Source organism: Triticum urartu, chromosome 3A, assembly GCF_056163025.1.
Source record: "Triticum urartu cultivar PI428250 chromosome 3A, HENAU_Tu73, whole genome shotgun sequence".
Taxonomy (NCBI): Eukaryota; Viridiplantae; Streptophyta; class Magnoliopsida; order Poales; family Poaceae; genus Triticum; species Triticum urartu.
Window position 1 is genome coordinate 486,864,665 of NC_141875.1, and position 16,093 is coordinate 486,880,757.

Sequence of the window (16,093 nt, forward strand, 5' to 3'; positions counted from 1 at the left end):
TCGCCTCTCGTAAGGCCTTGTCAAGTTCAGACGTTTTGGCTTCATTCTCCCTCTCGAGAAGTTCACAGCGGCTAGCAGCATTTTTTAGTTCAAGCGCCATCGTGGATATCTTCTCCTCGTCTTGGCGCCGAGCAGCTTGTTCAGCTTTTAACTCAGCAGATGCCCTTTTGGCAGCCGTATTACTAAACCGGGCCTACTCCTTGGCCTGAGCCAGCTCCGCCCGAAGAATCTCAATGGCGGCAGCACCATCTGTAGCCATGCATAACTTTCAGCGTCATGCTTATATCACAAAAATGTATGTGAAGGGGCTGCCCCAAATACACACGTCACCACTCGTCAAGACGCATATTGATTAACGCAATGTCATCCCCGGCCACATCAAGCTTCCGCTGTAGCTCGGCAATATCCGTAGTCTGGGAAGTAGCCAGGGGGAAGCATCTTGTGTTCAAATTAATCAAATTAGTCCTGGAATATTTCTTCTTGATCCTCAGTTCGCCTCCCATGGGAAGCCAACCCGAGTCTCAGGGGCTACTACCTATACACAGGTGCATCTTTGCAAATAAAATATAGTTGAAAACATTACATCACAAACCGCGAAGCCTCTTAGCAAGCTCATAAAGGCTTCATTCAATCCGCTTTTCACGGATAGGATCTTTTCAACCACCTTGCCCATCAAGGTACGATGTTCCTCTGAGACGGACGCCTGTCGCAGCATGTTCGTCAATATATCCGGCGCCTCTGGGTCTCCGGAGGCTGCTGTAGGAGTACGGCCTCCCTTCGAAGGGATCCATTCATCCTTATCCGGGTGTAGACTGGACTGTTCGGGGCCTTCATTGTTGGTCCCCGGACCCTGGGCCACCGAGGTGTCACCTTCGGGTAATGTCTTCATCATCCCTCACACCACCTTTTGGTCACGGGAGACCCTCCGCGACGACACCTCGAAGTCGTCCGCCCTATTGGGCGGAGAGGCCGGTGGAGGTGTCTCGCTTTCCATCATCTCTGGGAGAAGGTCCCCCGAGGAAGAGGATTGTTGAAGAAGATTGCGTGCCGGATTGCAAAAAATATATTCTAAGCATTACGAGAAAAGAACGGGATATGTTTAAAAGATCCTTGTTCACTTATGATTTGGCCTGAGGCTTGTCCTCATTATGAGACCGTGCTTCGACATCCTCCAAGCCCGAGCCATCCAACAGAGGAATCTTGCCCCGCTTAGGAGCTTGTTTCTCCAAATCTTCGGAGGCGGCCCTTTTCTTCCCATGAGGGGAGGAGACAGTGGCCCCCCTTCACTTTTGTCTTCGGATGAGGAAATTTTGATTCCTCCGGACACAATGTCTGATGTACCCTTGGAATAGGGGGCATCTTTGGTCTTTCCACTCTCCGCCTCGCCCTCCTTCACAGGCATCTGGTATGGTGCCAGGGCTACCATCCTTATTAAAACAGGATTCGCTGGGCCTTCGGGCAGAGGGGCCGAACACATAATTAGTTCCGCCTTCTTTAACCAGCCTTGGAGGAAGATAGCTGATGTCTACTACACAACCTTCTTCTTGTAGACGTTGTTGGGCCTCCAAGTGCAGAGGTTTGTAGGACAGTAGCAAATTTCCCTCAAGTGGATGACCTAAGGTTTATCAATCCATAGGAGGCGTAGGATGAAGATGGTCTCTCTCAAGCAACCCTGCAACCAAATAACAAAGAGTCTCTTGTGTCCCCAACAAACCCAATACAATGGTAAATTGTATAGGTGCACTAGTTCGGCGAAGAGATGGTGATACAAGTGGTATATGGATAGTAGATATGAGTATTTGTAATCTGAAATTATAAAAACAGCAAGGTAACTAATGATAAAAGTGAGCGTAAACGGTTTTGCAATGATAGGAAATAAGGCCTAGGGTTCATACTTTCGCCAGTGTAAGTTCCCTCAACAATACTAACATAATTGGATCATAAAACTATCCCTCAACATGCAACAAAGAGTCACTCCAAAGTTACTAATAGCGGAGAACGAATGAAGAGATTATGGTAGGGTACGAAACCACCTCAAAGTTATTCTTTCCAATCAATCCGGTGGGCTATTCCTATAAGTGTCACAAACAGCCCTAGAGTTCGTACTAGAATAACACCTTAAGACACAAATCAATCAAAACCCTAATGTCACCTAGATACTCCAATGTCACCTCAAGTATCCGTGGGTATGATTATACGATATGCATCACACAATCTCAGATTCATCTATTCAACCAACACATAGAACCTCAAAGAGTGCCCCAAAGTTTCTACCGGAGAATCACGACAAAAACGTGTGCCAACCCCTATGCATAGGTTCCCAATGTCACAAAACCCGCAAGTTGGTCACCTTAACATACATCAAGTGGCACGTGGTATCCCATTGTCACCACAGATATCCACGGCAAGACATACATCAAGTGTTCTCAAATCTTTAAAGACTCAATCTGATAAGATGACTTCAAAGGGGAAACTCAATTAATTACAAGAGAGAAGAGGGGGGAGAAACATAGGATCCAACTATAATAGCAAAGCTCGCGATACATCAAGATCGTGCCAAATCAAGAACACGAGAGAGAGAGAGAGAGAGATCAAACACATAGCTACTGGTACATACCCTCAGCCCCGAGGGAGAACTACTCCCTCCTCGTCATGGAGAGCGCCGGGATGATGAAGATGGCCACCGGTGAGGGATCCCCCCTCCGGCAGGGTGCCGGGTCCCGATTGACTTTTGGTGGCTACGGAGGCTTCTGGCGGCGGAACTCCCGATCTAATCTCCGTTCTGGAAGTTTTAGGGTACGACGATATATATGGGTGCAGGAAGTACGTCGGAGGAGCCATGGGTGCCCCACGAGGTAGGGGGGCGTGCCCCCCACCCTCGTGGGCAGCTCTCGTATCTTCTGACATGGGGTCCAAGTCCATCAGGTGTGTTTCCTTCCAAAAATAACTTCTCCAGTTGATTTCGTTCCGTTTCGACTCCATCTGATATTCCTTTTCTTCAAAACACTGAAATAGGCATAAAACAGCAAATCTGGGCTGGGCCTCCGGTTAATAGGTTAGTCCCAAAAATAATATAAAAGTGGATAATAAGGCCCAATATTGCCCAAAACAGTAGATAATATAGCATGGAGCAATCAAAAATTATAGATACGTTGGAGACGTATCAATAGCCTGCTCAGTACCATATTATAGTATGCGTAATTACAAAGTGTTCGGACGACAAGTGCTTACCGGGGTATCCGGACGGTTGCAGCTAAGGCCAGCGTCCTCGCAGTGTCCGGCCAATGTTTTCGCTTCCCAAAAAACAACTTCCACATCCCTTCGTGCGTAGTGCCGAAGATGTGTTGGAGGGTTCGTGGTCCTTCCGGATGGAGCTCCCACATGCGGCGAGACCTACGCTGGCAGGGCAGGATTCGGTGAACTAGCATCACTTGAATCACGTCGACAAGATCGATGTCTCTCTCAAGGAGGGTTCAGATGCGGCTCTGTAGAGTCTACGCTTCATCAACTGATCCCCAGTCCAGCCCCTTGTTAATCCATGATGCAAGCTATGGCGGAGGGCCGGAACGGAACACAGGAATAGCTGCCAACCTGGTGCTACGGGGTTCTGTGACATAAAACCATTCTCGCTACCATTGGTGGGAGGTTTCGGTGAAAGAGCCTTTTGGCCAGAGAGTGATGGTAATATTGCTCACTACAGCACCACCACACTCTGCATGTCCCTCGTCAACTACCTTCGGCTTCACACTAAAGGTCTTGAGCCATAAGCCGAAGTGTGGGGGGATTCGGAGGAAGGCCTCGCATGTAATGATAAACGCCGAGGTGTGGAGGATAGAGTCCGGGGCTAGATCATGAAAATCTAGTCCGTAATAAAACATTAGCCCCCGGACGAAGGGGTGAAGAGCGAACCCTAGCCCCCGAAGGAAGTGGGAGATGAATACGACCCTCTCGCCAGATCTGGGGGTCGGAATAACCTCTCCTTGCGCAGGAAGCCTGTGGTGGACCTCCGCGGTCAAATATCTGTCCACCCGAAGCTTTGCAATATCCTCCTCTGTAACGGAGGAAGCCACCCATCAGCCTTGAGAGCTGGGTCCGGACATGATGGGGAGGCTTGAAGCAATGAAATCGAACCTTGGGTGCTAGAACTCGAGGTTGGGAAGGCTGAGGAGAGGTTTTGCATAAAAAGACGGCCCTTGGTTCCTTTATAAAGGCAGCGGGTATTGAACGCCTCCTCCTAAGCCTAAGAACCTGCCTATTCCTAAGGAATCTTTCCCGTAGGACGGTTGGGTTACCCACGCTCGTATTGATGAAAATCCCGTAATAAGGGGACACGATCTCTGCTTCGATAAGACGTGCCAATAATAACCACGCCCCGAAACGTGGAACGACGGGATGGGAAATGGTTCGAAATAATGATCGGGAAAGCGTGACGTCACATTACTAAAGTTGTCGACAGATTGGATTCGTGAAATATTATTCTCTCTACGGTGGTGCGTGTGGTGTGTGTTACAGGTCCGGACACAATTATTTCGTCCGAAGACTATCTGGGAGTTCGGAAGGAGGAACCCGCCTTGCAATGACGAAGACAGATCTACGCTTCGGATACCTTGTCATTGAAGCCAGGTTCAGGGGCTACTGAGGGAGTCCTGGATTAAGGGGTCCTCGGGCGTCCAGCCTGTTAGCCATGGGTCGGATTGATGGGATACGAAGATCGAATACTGTACCCGTGTCCGGATGGGACTCTCCTTGGCGTGGAAGGCAAGCTTCGTGACCGGATATGTAGATTCCTTTCTTTGTAACCGACCTTGGGTAACCCTAGATCCTCCCGGTGCCTATATAAACCGGAGGACTTAGTCCGGAGGGAGAGACTCATTACCATAGTCATACAAGCTAGACCTCTAGGGTTTAGCCATTACGATCTCGAGGTAGATCAACTCTTGTAATACTCGTATTCATCAATATCAATCAAGCAGGACATAGGGTATTACCTCCATAGAGAGGGACCGAACCTAGGTAAACATCGTGTCCCTTGTCTCCTGTTACCATCGACCTTAGACGCACAGTTCGGGACCCCCTACCCGAGATCCGCCGGTTTTGACACCGACAGCAGGGCTTCGCCTAAGCACTACGACGATATGACCGAGGTGTGTAACTGTGGAGGGGGGCACCACACACGGCTAAGACAATTGATCGTGTGTGTTCTAGGGTGCCCCCTTGCCCCGTATATAAAGGAGGAGATGGGGAGGCCGGCCGGCCCCTGTAGGGCGCACCAAGGAGAGGAGTCCTACTAGGACTCCAAGTCGGAGTAGGATTCCACTTGGTGGAAGGGGGAGGAGGAAGGGAGAGGGGGAATGGAAGGAAAGGGGGTGTGGCCAGCCCCTTGTGGCCCTTCTCTCTCCCCACTAAGGCCCGGTACGTATCGGAACTCATCCGGTGTATGAATAACATCGTCCAATATATCAATCTTTATGTCTCGACCATTTCGAGACTCCTCTTCATGTCCGTGATCTCATCCAGGACTCCGAACAAACTCGGTCATCAAATCACATAACTCATAATACAAATTGTCATCGAATGTTAAGCGTGCGGACCCTATGTGTTTGAGAACTATGTAGACATGAACGAGACACATCTCAGGTCAATAACCAATAGCGGAACCTGGATGCTCATATTGGCTCCTACATATTCTACGAAGATCTTTATCGGTCAAACCGCATAACAACATACGCCGTTCCCCTTTGTCATTGGTATGTTACTTGCCCGAGATTCGATCGTCGGTATCATCACACCTAGTTCAATATCGTTATCGGCAAGTCTCGTTACTTGTTTCGTAATGCATCATCCCGCAACTAACTCATTAGTCACATTGCTTGCAAGGCTTATAGTGATGAGCATTACTGAGAGGGCCCAGAGATACCTCTCCGATACACGGAGTGGCAAATCCTAATCTTGATCTATGCCAACTCAACAAACACCATCGGAGACACCTGTAGAGCATCTTTATAAACACCCAGTTACGTTGTGACGTTTGATAGCACACTAAGTGTTCCTCCAGTATTCGGGAGTTGCATAATCTCATAGTCAGAGGAACATGTATAAGTCATGAAGAAAGCAGTAGCAATAAAACTAAATGATCATTATGCTAATCTAACAGATGGGTCTTGTCCATCTCATCATTCTCTAATGATGTGATCCCGTTCATCAAATGACAACACATGTATATGGTTAGGAAACTTAACCATCTTTGATTAACGAGCTAGTCAAGTAGAGGCATACTAGGGACATACAGTTTTGTCTATGTATTCACACAAGTACTATGTTTCTGGTTAATACAATTCTAGCATGAATAATAAACATTTATCATGATATAAGGAAATATAAATAATAACTTTATTATTGCCTCTAGGGCATATTTCCTTCAAGTATAACTAGTTTCTTGCAATTTTATCGTGTTAGAAACATAGGGAGGTGGAGATGTAGTTCCTCTCTCATAATAATTGCAAGTAGGATCAGCAAGCACATGCATATTATATTCAACAAAATCATCATGTGTAGTAGTAAAACACAACCCATCAATATAATCCTTAATGAGAGAAAACTTCTCCGATATAGTGTAGTTTGGAGAATTCAAAAAGAGAATAGGACTATCATGTGTGGCTACAATAGCAACAATTTCATTCTTAACATAAAGAACTATAGCAAGTTCATCTCCACAAGCATAAGTCAAATTGGCATCTGGCCACAAACATAGCAAGCATCAAGTTCATCCAAAAGGGATATTTCAAATGAATCAACAGGATCATAGCAATCATCATAGCATTCATCCTTCGGTAAGCATGAAGGGAAATTAAACAATGTATGAGTTGAAGAGTTACTCATTAGAAGGTGGGAACGGGTAGCTAATCCGCTCTTCCTCCTTTTGTTCTTCACTCTCCTCATCATCTTTTTCATCCAATGATCTCACAGTTCCATCAATTCCTTCTTCCATAGACTCCTGCAAAATATTAGTCTCTTCTTGGACATCGGAGACTTTCTTAATAAATATATCAATATCAGAATTGTATTTGTAATTATCATAGCAATATTTAAGGATAGAAAAATTTTCGGGTCTATAAACATCATCATCAAAAGCTTCATACTTTTCAAACAAAGATTCAATTTCATAAGCACCCTTAAAAACAACAAATTCTTCTATTCTTTCCACATCATAGTAATCATAGCTACCATTAGCATAAGAAGATAAGGTTCCATTATCATTAAATTTGCATGAAAAAGGTACTGTGTGGAGCCTTCATCCTAGAGCAACAAGTATAATCATATCTCAAGCATAGCTCCTGAGCATACCAATGCAACATATGAATTTGATCCCATAACAATTTCCCTTTATGAGTCAAGCAGTAATCCCTAAAGTATTCACGTTGATCCAGCGTTACTTCCATTATATAGTTGAATGGGGTTTTCTTAGGATTATCAAAGTAGTGCATAATATCGTTCACATAATGAGCATCAAGGGTTTTAGGAGGTTCCCCATCTCCATGAGTAGCTAGTACAACTAATTTTTTTGGTGTTTCGTGTTCCATATCTATAATTAAATATATAGAACAACTTAGAACAGAAAATAAAAACTACTTAGTGATAAAGCAAACAAGCACACACGAGAATATTCACCCCACGCTATTGCTCCCCGGCAACAGCGCCAAAAAGGTCTTGATAACCCACAAGTATAGGGGATCGTTTATAGCCTTCTTCGATAAATAAGAGTGTCAAACCCAACGAGGAGCTAAAGGTAGAACAAATATTCCCTCAAGTTCTATCAACCACCGATACAACTCTACGCACACTTGACGTTTGTTTTACCTAGAAAAAGTATGAAACTATTTTGCAAGAATAAAACTATGAGTACTTTGCAAGAATAAAACTATGAATAAATTGCAAGGTAATAAAAGTGGATAGCTTTTGTCAACAAGAAAGTCATTTGTTCCTAGGCAATCAATAACAAGTACCGGTAATCATTCTTGCAATTCTATGTGAGCGAGAGGCATGAACTAACATACTTTCTCTACTTGGATCATATGCACTTATGATTGGACCCCTAGCAAGCATCCACAACTACTTAAGATCATTAAGGCCATGAAACCCAACCATAGCATTAAGTATCAAATCCTCTTTATCACATACACAACAACCCACCTACTCGGGTTTAAGATTATGTCACTCTCGCAACCCACCATAAGCGAATCATGAACGTATTGCAACACCCTACAGCGGGAGCCCCTCATGTTTGCGCGAGACAGAGGGCACCGTAGGACAGCACCATAAATAAAATATACAATCATACCAACCAGTATCACGATTAACCCACAGGACAAAACGGATCTACTCAAACATCATAGCATAACCATACATCAATTGTGTTGAGTTTCTTTCATATATATGTATTGACCCCCTTCTTTAAATTAGATGTGGCAGATGCAGGATGAACCCCTATCACATGATCGCATACGAGCAATTCAAGAGGAATTGGCGGGATTTTTTTCTTGACCACGTCATAAATGAGAAGCGAGAATACCATGTGGAAATTGAAATGGATTTTAGATGTTAGGGGTTGTAAGAGATGTTATATTGTATATATGTAGTAGCGTCGGATAGATATCCAAAAACTTGTTGTTCGACCAATCTCAGAGAAAGAGAGGTCACTTCTCTCTATATATGTTCATGACGATCTTGTGTAATTAATGGTTCCTTCATTTGCTTACTAGCTAGCGTGTCGAGTTCTCTCTATATGATAGTAGTTAGCGTCGACCAAGCACGGAGAAAGAGAGGTCACTTCTCTCTATTAGCTAGCTAACACAATATGAAACCCCTAAGTTAACCCTCCAAAACCCCTAACCCCTCCCTTTCAGAAAAAACCCAGTGTCTTCGAGCCGCTGACACGTGGCTGCCTTTTGATCTCAGTTGGTGTTACCAACCGGGACTAAAGGTCCTCCTACCCGGGCGCCCCGCAACGGCCACGTGGAGCCCCTTCTGTCTCGGTTCGTAAGCAAACCGGGGCTAAAGGTTTTGGGCTTTAGTCCCGTTTGTTTTGTCTCGGTTCCAGAACCAGGACTAAAGGCCCTCTGAAACCGGGACTAGTGCCCTGTTCTCTACTAGTGTCATCCTTCCACTAATTCGCTTAAAACATTCCAACATTTTGATAACAATTGTTGAGTAGTTCGCATAAGCAAAAACTTGAGTGCAACCAATAAGGTATGCAAAAAGGTAAACTCGTCTTTGTTTCAAAATGTGATAAGCTCACACTTTTCAGTGTTTTTCCTTGGCCAACAAGACACTCATGATTTCTCATTTGTTGCACCGCCAGTTATTGCACCACCATATTCCTTCAAATGGGGGTTGCTTCTTTTGCGGGAGGGAAGAATACGCAGAGCACCTGTTTTTGTTCTTTCAATTTGCGAGAAAAGTTTGGCGTGAGGTAAAACAGAGGTATCATTTCCACTTGTGTCGCAAGAGTTTTGTTAACATCAAGCAATGGGTCTTCGATTTTTTGCAGAGGGCTACACCCGTTGAAGCAACTGCTTTGGTGGTTACTATTTGGCACATATGGGAGGCGAGAAATGATGTGAGGAACAATGGTGTGATTCCGCATCCACTTTGTGTAGCTGAAAAAAGTATTGCTTATGTGGAATTGATTGTGCAAAATCGCTTTAAAACTATTGAATCTAGGCGTGTCCACCCAAACCCTCCAGTGTCTCCATGGGTTCTGCCACCAGCAGACACAATGTTTGTAAATGTTGCTATTGCACAATTCCAGAATTTGCGATGGATGGGAGTGTGTGTGTGTTGATTCGGAACCACAACAGATTGTGCTTGTTGGCCTGCCATGAGCGCATAAAGTTTACCACGCCAGAACTAGAAGAGGTGCTAGGTCTTCGACGTGTCATTGCTTTTACTTGTGTAGAAGGTTTTCAGAAAGCCATCTTCACTTCAGACTCTCTTTTCATCATCTAGAGAGTTCTTTCTCACACGACAGATCGTTCACACTTTGGGACTGTAGTCACTGACATCAAGGTTTTTGGTGGCAACTGACATCAAGGTTTTCAGAAAGCCATCTTCACTTCAGACTCTCTTTTCATCATCTAGAGAGTTCTTTCTCACACGACAGATCGTTCACACTTTGGGACTGTAGTCACTGACATCAAGGTTTTTGGTGGCAACTTTTTGCTTTGTTCCTTTAGTCACGTTAGTCATGAGAGCGACACATCCCGTATCAACTAGGGATGGAAATGGCGCAGTAAACGGAGTGAAATGCGTCATTAGTTCATTAACTCAAACTGACTTATGCTTTAGGCCACGAAACTCAGGAATTGATCAATTGATGCCATAAACTCATTAATTTAACCAGTCAGAGCAGTTTTAACATGGTCCCTCTTACCTTCTCTTTTCACATGAGAGGTAAGAGTATAAAATAGATTTGAGCCATTGATCTCATTAATTAATGGCCTGATTAACTCTTATCTTCTTACCTCATATGTAAAAAGAGGAGATAAGAGGGACCATGCTAAAATTTGCCAACCAGTTAAGGCCAAAACGATCTGGTGAGAGAGAAAAAGAATGACATGTGGCTGCCACGTCAGCGTTCCCTAGGGGGTGAGACGGTCGATCATCGCCGGTTATATTGGAAGGAGAGACGTGCACAACACCGCCGATCAAATGCATCGCTTCAAGGAAGCATAACCATCAAAGCCGGTCGCGTGCGGACTGTGGAGATTCCCATCAGGCTCTGCGCAGCGCTGTAGTACATCGCCAAGCCAGCGGGTGACTTTCGCGCCAGTTCCAACCTGCGCTGCTCGGTCGGCACGGCCTTGCTACCACAAACGAAATCAGAGCTCAGCCAGTCAAAACCACACCCCGGCAGGAGTCTCGCACGTTCCGGCGCCCGAGCAGAGGCAGACGGCAGACGGAAGTTTCCCTCAAAGCTCACACGGAAGCCAACATAAATGTTTCCTGAAGAAACAAAAAAAAACAAACTCACGGGGGTCAGCGACGCGCGCGCGCGTCGCGTCCAAGCACGCGCACCGGCGCACCGCCCCGCCACGACCGCCACCGTCCCGCGCGCCGTGCGTCACGGCTACATAAGGGGCGTGGACCTGCCCGCAGGCACGGACGCGCCCCGTCACGTAGTAATGACGGAAAGGATGGATCGCCGCCGCGGGAGCGCGCTGCGGAAGCGGCCGCCGGCGATAGACGCGACGCGCGCCGAGTCGGAGACGGGCGAGGGCCGCGAGGAGCCGGTGAGCCCGACGGGGCGGCTGTTCCGGGAGCCGCACTTCAGCTGCTACATCGTGTCCGTGTTCGGCCTCGGCGCGCGGGTCGACCTGGCCGCCGTCCGGGCCGGGCTCGAGGCCACCCTTGCGCGCCACCCCCGCTTCTGCAGCATCCAGGTACGCACGCGTGCTCCCGCCATCGTTCCGTTTCCGTCTTGATTCATTCTTGGACCACCATGGTTTTGATGTGCCGTGCGTAGAATGATCGTGTTGCACCAGCGTTCACTTGGAGATTAGAGTACAGACTACCGAATGTGTACTGTTCCTCGTTCCCAAGTACCATTTCTGCTTCAGCCGACCCAATCACTGGGTGTGTACAGGAGAAAGCGAGTGCTAACAGCTAGCACTAATGAGCTAGCGTTCTTGGTTGAACTTTTCCTGTTGGTTCGGAAGTTCAGTAGTGAGCTTTCGAGATACAGTTGCCGAGTTGGGCTCCTCGGTAATAAGTTGTGATAGTTCAGTGTATTAATTGGTCCTGCAATCTGCAGTAATGTCATGTGTTCCGTGTGCCTTAAGAAACACTCTCTGCCGTCCGAACCGCATGATGTGATTTCTGATTCTGTAGATCGACTGATCGATCCAAAATGATCCAATCAAGTACGAGCTTGGCAGGCTTCCATTCGTTCGCGCCTAGTTCAATCACTGCATCTGATTAACGTGTAGTACGATTAACCAAACCAAACCTCATTTCTGAAGGAACTAACTGCGTGTCAGCAGGTGAAAACCCATGAGAAACACAAAAAATCAGTACTCTTCTTACGCATGACATGCCATGCCATGCGTGCAGGTGATGGACGAGCTGGAGGACGCGACGCCCAAGTGGGTCCGGACCACGGTGAACCTCGACGACCACGTCGTCGTCCCGGACCTGGAGCCCACCGGCACGTCGGCAGACCCAGACAGGGCCCTGGAGAGCTACGTGTCGTCTCTGTCCACGCTCCCCATGGACCACTCCCGCCCGCTCTGGGAGCTGCACGTCCTCGACTTCCCCACCTCCGACGCCGACGCCGCCGTCGTGCTCCGCGTGCACCACTCCGTCGGCGACGGCGTCTCGCTCCTGTCCCTCTTCATCGCCTGCACCCGCCGCGCCGCGGACCCGGACGCGCTGCCGGAGCTGCCGACCACCGGCGCCGCCCGTCGCTCTGGCCCCGTGTACGCCCTGCCTTCGCGCCCGCTGCTCGCGCCGTCGTCATGGGGCGCCCTGGCGGCCCTCGCCGCGTGGGTCGTGTCGCTGCTCCTGCTCGCGTGGCACACACTGGTGGACGTTCTGTGCTTCTCCGCGACGGCGACGTCGATGCTGCGCGACCCGCCGACGCTGTTCAAGGGCGCGGAGGGCGTGGAGTTCCGGCCCAAGCGCTTCGTGAACCGCACGCTCAGCCTCGACGACGTCAAGTACGTCAAGAACACCATGAACTGCGTACGTGGATCCTCAAATCCCGGCTACACATTCGATTGTGAGTTCTTTTTCTCTGAAAGATGAGTTATGTGATCGATTAACTTGCTGGATTGCGATCCCTCTCTGCAGACGGTGAACGATGTGCTGCTTGGGGTGACCTCTGCGGCATTGTCTCGGTTTTATTTTCGGAAAACAGGTGAGGGCGAGCTCAAGTAATTTTACCTTGTTGTCTTGTTGATATTTTGTAATTAACCAAACTTAAAATAATTTCAGGAGAAAGTGGTAGAAAGAGCATCAAGGTGCGGTCCACTCTTCTTGTGAACCTGAGGAAGACGCCCGGTCTACATGTAAGCGCGGCGGCGAGCACCCATCCATGTCCTCACTGATAATTTGTGCTTAGTCGTCCATGTCCACCTCATTGATTAATGTGTGTTGCGGCGGCGTAGGCACTGGCTACGATGATGCAGTCCGGCAAGGACAACGGCGCCGAGTGGGGGAATCGGCTTGGCTACATGATACTCCCGTTCCACATAGCCATGCACGACGACGACCCTCTCGAGTACGTCCGGAAGGCCACCAAGGTCGCGCGCAGGAAGAAGAGCTCCATGGAATCGATCTTCACCTACTGGAGTGCGTCCATGATCATGAAAATCTTTGGAATCAAGGTGCGAATACGCAGTGTTGATCCATCGTATACATTCTTACAATGATCAAGGTGCGAATCAAGGGCTCAAGGCTAAGCCGCTAACTGAACATTCTACAGGCAGCAGCTTCTCTGTGCTACGGCATGATGAGGAACACCACCCTGTCCTTCTCCAACATGGCCGGTCCAACCGAGCAGGTGGTGTTCTACGGCCACCCGATTGTCTACATTGCCCCCAGCGTCTATGGCCACCCACATGTAAGTTGTTCTCAGGCTTGACGACAGAGTTCACTGTTTTCCGGATTAATTTGCTGGCTCGGTTAAATGTCTTCAGTTATTTCATGGAATACCACGGGTCGCTTAATTTTGTCTGGAAATGTGATGTCCGTCGACTATTAATCCTTTGGTTTGGCTTTGATGTGTACTACAGGCACTGACCATGCATTATCAGAGTTACATGAACATTATCAAGCTAGTACTAGCAGTAGAGGAGGAACAGTTTCCGGATGCTCATGAGCTTCTGGATGACTTTGCCGTGTCTCTCAAGCTCATTCGAGAGGCAGCTTCAGGAAAAAACACAAGACACACATAAGGATGTTGCTCAGTAGAATGTACTCCCTCCATACCTAAATATAAGTCGTTTTGGTAGGCTAAACTAGCCTATCAAAAAAAAATCCAAAGATTCTCGACGTAGCTAGTATTACAATGGCAGGGCTCGACCATAGATTTTCTTCTTGATGTATTCTTCCATTGGTAAGGACTGACCATGGTATTTCCAAATATTCATGTATTGCTGCAATTGCAGCGTTGTGGGGATCGACCATCTGTGATGAACATTACGTGTAAGAAACAGAGTTGGATGCTTTCTCTTCATGCAAAAAAACAAAGCTTATGTGTACAGACTATGAAGTAGTGCATCATTTGAAAATCCTGAAAACCCGAGAGATCGGATCTGAAGTAGATCGTGCAGAGGCCATTTCCCCCCTGTCTCCCCTCATCAGCATCGTCACCGGTGTGCCCGCCCCCAAAGGGGGTGGGGCGTCTCCCGGTTGGTTCATACATGTCTTTTGGTTGTTTCGTGGTGGTCTCATCTTAACCGCATCATGTTTCTGGTTCGTGCAGTAGGAATGTAACATCCCAAAATTCTAAATTTTGAAATGTTATAATAAATAGATAGATTTGACTGATTGTTTGATTGATTGTCTGAAAGTGAGTGAATTCGAAACTTTTGAAAGTTAAATGAGAGGGAATAAAAGGACTTTCCCGAACTTTCATATTTGCTTTTATGATCTCCATGAATTCAAATTCTTTTCAAACACAAAACCCTAGAGAGAAGATGACATGACTTCTTCCATTTAAAAAAAATGAAAAGGGTGTTTGAAAAATAATTGAATTTCATTTGGAAATATTCCAATTCTGAAACTTTATGCGAATCAATGATTTTCACGAGAGAAGATAAAATGACTTCTTCAAATTATATGAAATATGAGTTGGGAGTTTCAAAGAATTAAATTCAAAGTTCTTTTGAATTTATTTTCAATTTGGAATGTTAGATCATCATGCATATCTTATTTTCTTGCATTTTGGTCGATCCTAGAAATTTCACGCAACTCAAGGACCTTCGGAGAGAGTTGGAGATTTCGTTATTTTCTTATTTGAGAGTTTTCTCGGATTGGAAAAGAGGATCATTTGATTTATTTATTTCATCTTCAATTATTTTTCTGACATCAAAAATATAAGAGAGGGAATAATATGACTTTCTCAAATTTAGGAAAAATGAAGATTTAATAAATAGATCAAGTTTTGGTTTTGCCGGAGTTTTATTTGCATTTTCTTCGGATAGGGAAAAATGCGTGTTTTCAAAAATTGCATTTTAGGCCCGAAGAAAAGTTCATTTTGTTCGGCTCATTTTTAGGAGTCGGGGAAAATTTACTTTAGGTTTTTCGGAGTTCGTTTAGATCTCTTTTTGTTTTTTTTTCTGCGCGCTGAACCGTTTATAAAAAAAAATAGAAATCTTACCGTAGGCCAGCCGGGCCAAGGCCCAGGCCAGCCACCGCTGCGCCCCAGCCTCACGCGCGCCAGGAGCCAGCGAAGGGAGCCCGCCGCCGCCTCTTGCTCCTGTACCGAATCCTAAAAGGATTCTAGGGCGCCCCTTGCCCCTTTTTCCTTATTTCGTTATTCCTATTCCTACTCTATTTCTTGCCCTCTACCCCAAGTAAACCCCCTCCCCTCCCCAATATAAATATCCAAGCATCCCTCCCCTCTAAACATCAAATCAAAACGCCTCTCTCCACCCACCCAAGCCGCGCCTCACCCCGCGCCTCTCACCCGCGGCGCGCCCTGCGTCACTCGCCGCCGCCGCGCCTTGCCTACACCGCCGCCGCCCCTCACCCACGCCACCGCCGCCGCCGCCCAACGCCGCTGCCGCCGGAGCCCCTCACCGGAGACCTCGCCGGAGGTACCGCGCCGCGTCTCTTTTCTTTTCCTCGGATCGGTTTTCTTATAAATCGTTCCGATTCTTTTCTTCTCCACCGATTCGTTTTTCTTTCCGGTTCTTCGCTAAACCGTTCCGGTTTTCTAGATTGGTTTTTCCTTCGGTTTTCTTTTCCGAAACCCTAGATCGGATTCGTCTTCTTTTCCGATTTAGTTGCCTTGGACCGTTCGCCGGACCGTTCGTACTAACGAACGTGATCACCGGATTCTTCTAGGTTAACGAACGCCCGTTCATTTAAC

At 47.0% G+C, this 16,093-nt stretch overlaps 1 protein-coding gene across 1 annotated transcript; it reads left to right on the forward strand.

Moving 5' to 3' along the window:
* The first annotated feature begins 10,877 nt into the window (after nt 1-10,877).
* LOC125544540 (wax ester synthase/diacylglycerol acyltransferase 11) lies at nt 10,878-14,227 on the forward strand. Its single transcript, XM_048708268.2, has 7 exons — nt 10,878-11,438; nt 12,109-12,738; nt 12,847-12,913; nt 12,991-13,064; nt 13,164-13,382; nt 13,481-13,618; nt 13,791-14,227. The coding sequence occupies exons 1-7, from the start codon at nt 10,995-10,997 to the stop codon at nt 13,950-13,952; spliced, it is 1,734 nt and encodes a 577-aa protein (XP_048564225.2). The 5' UTR covers nt 10,878-10,994; the 3' UTR covers nt 13,953-14,227.
* The last annotated feature ends 1,866 nt before the right edge of the window (nt 14,228-16,093 follow it).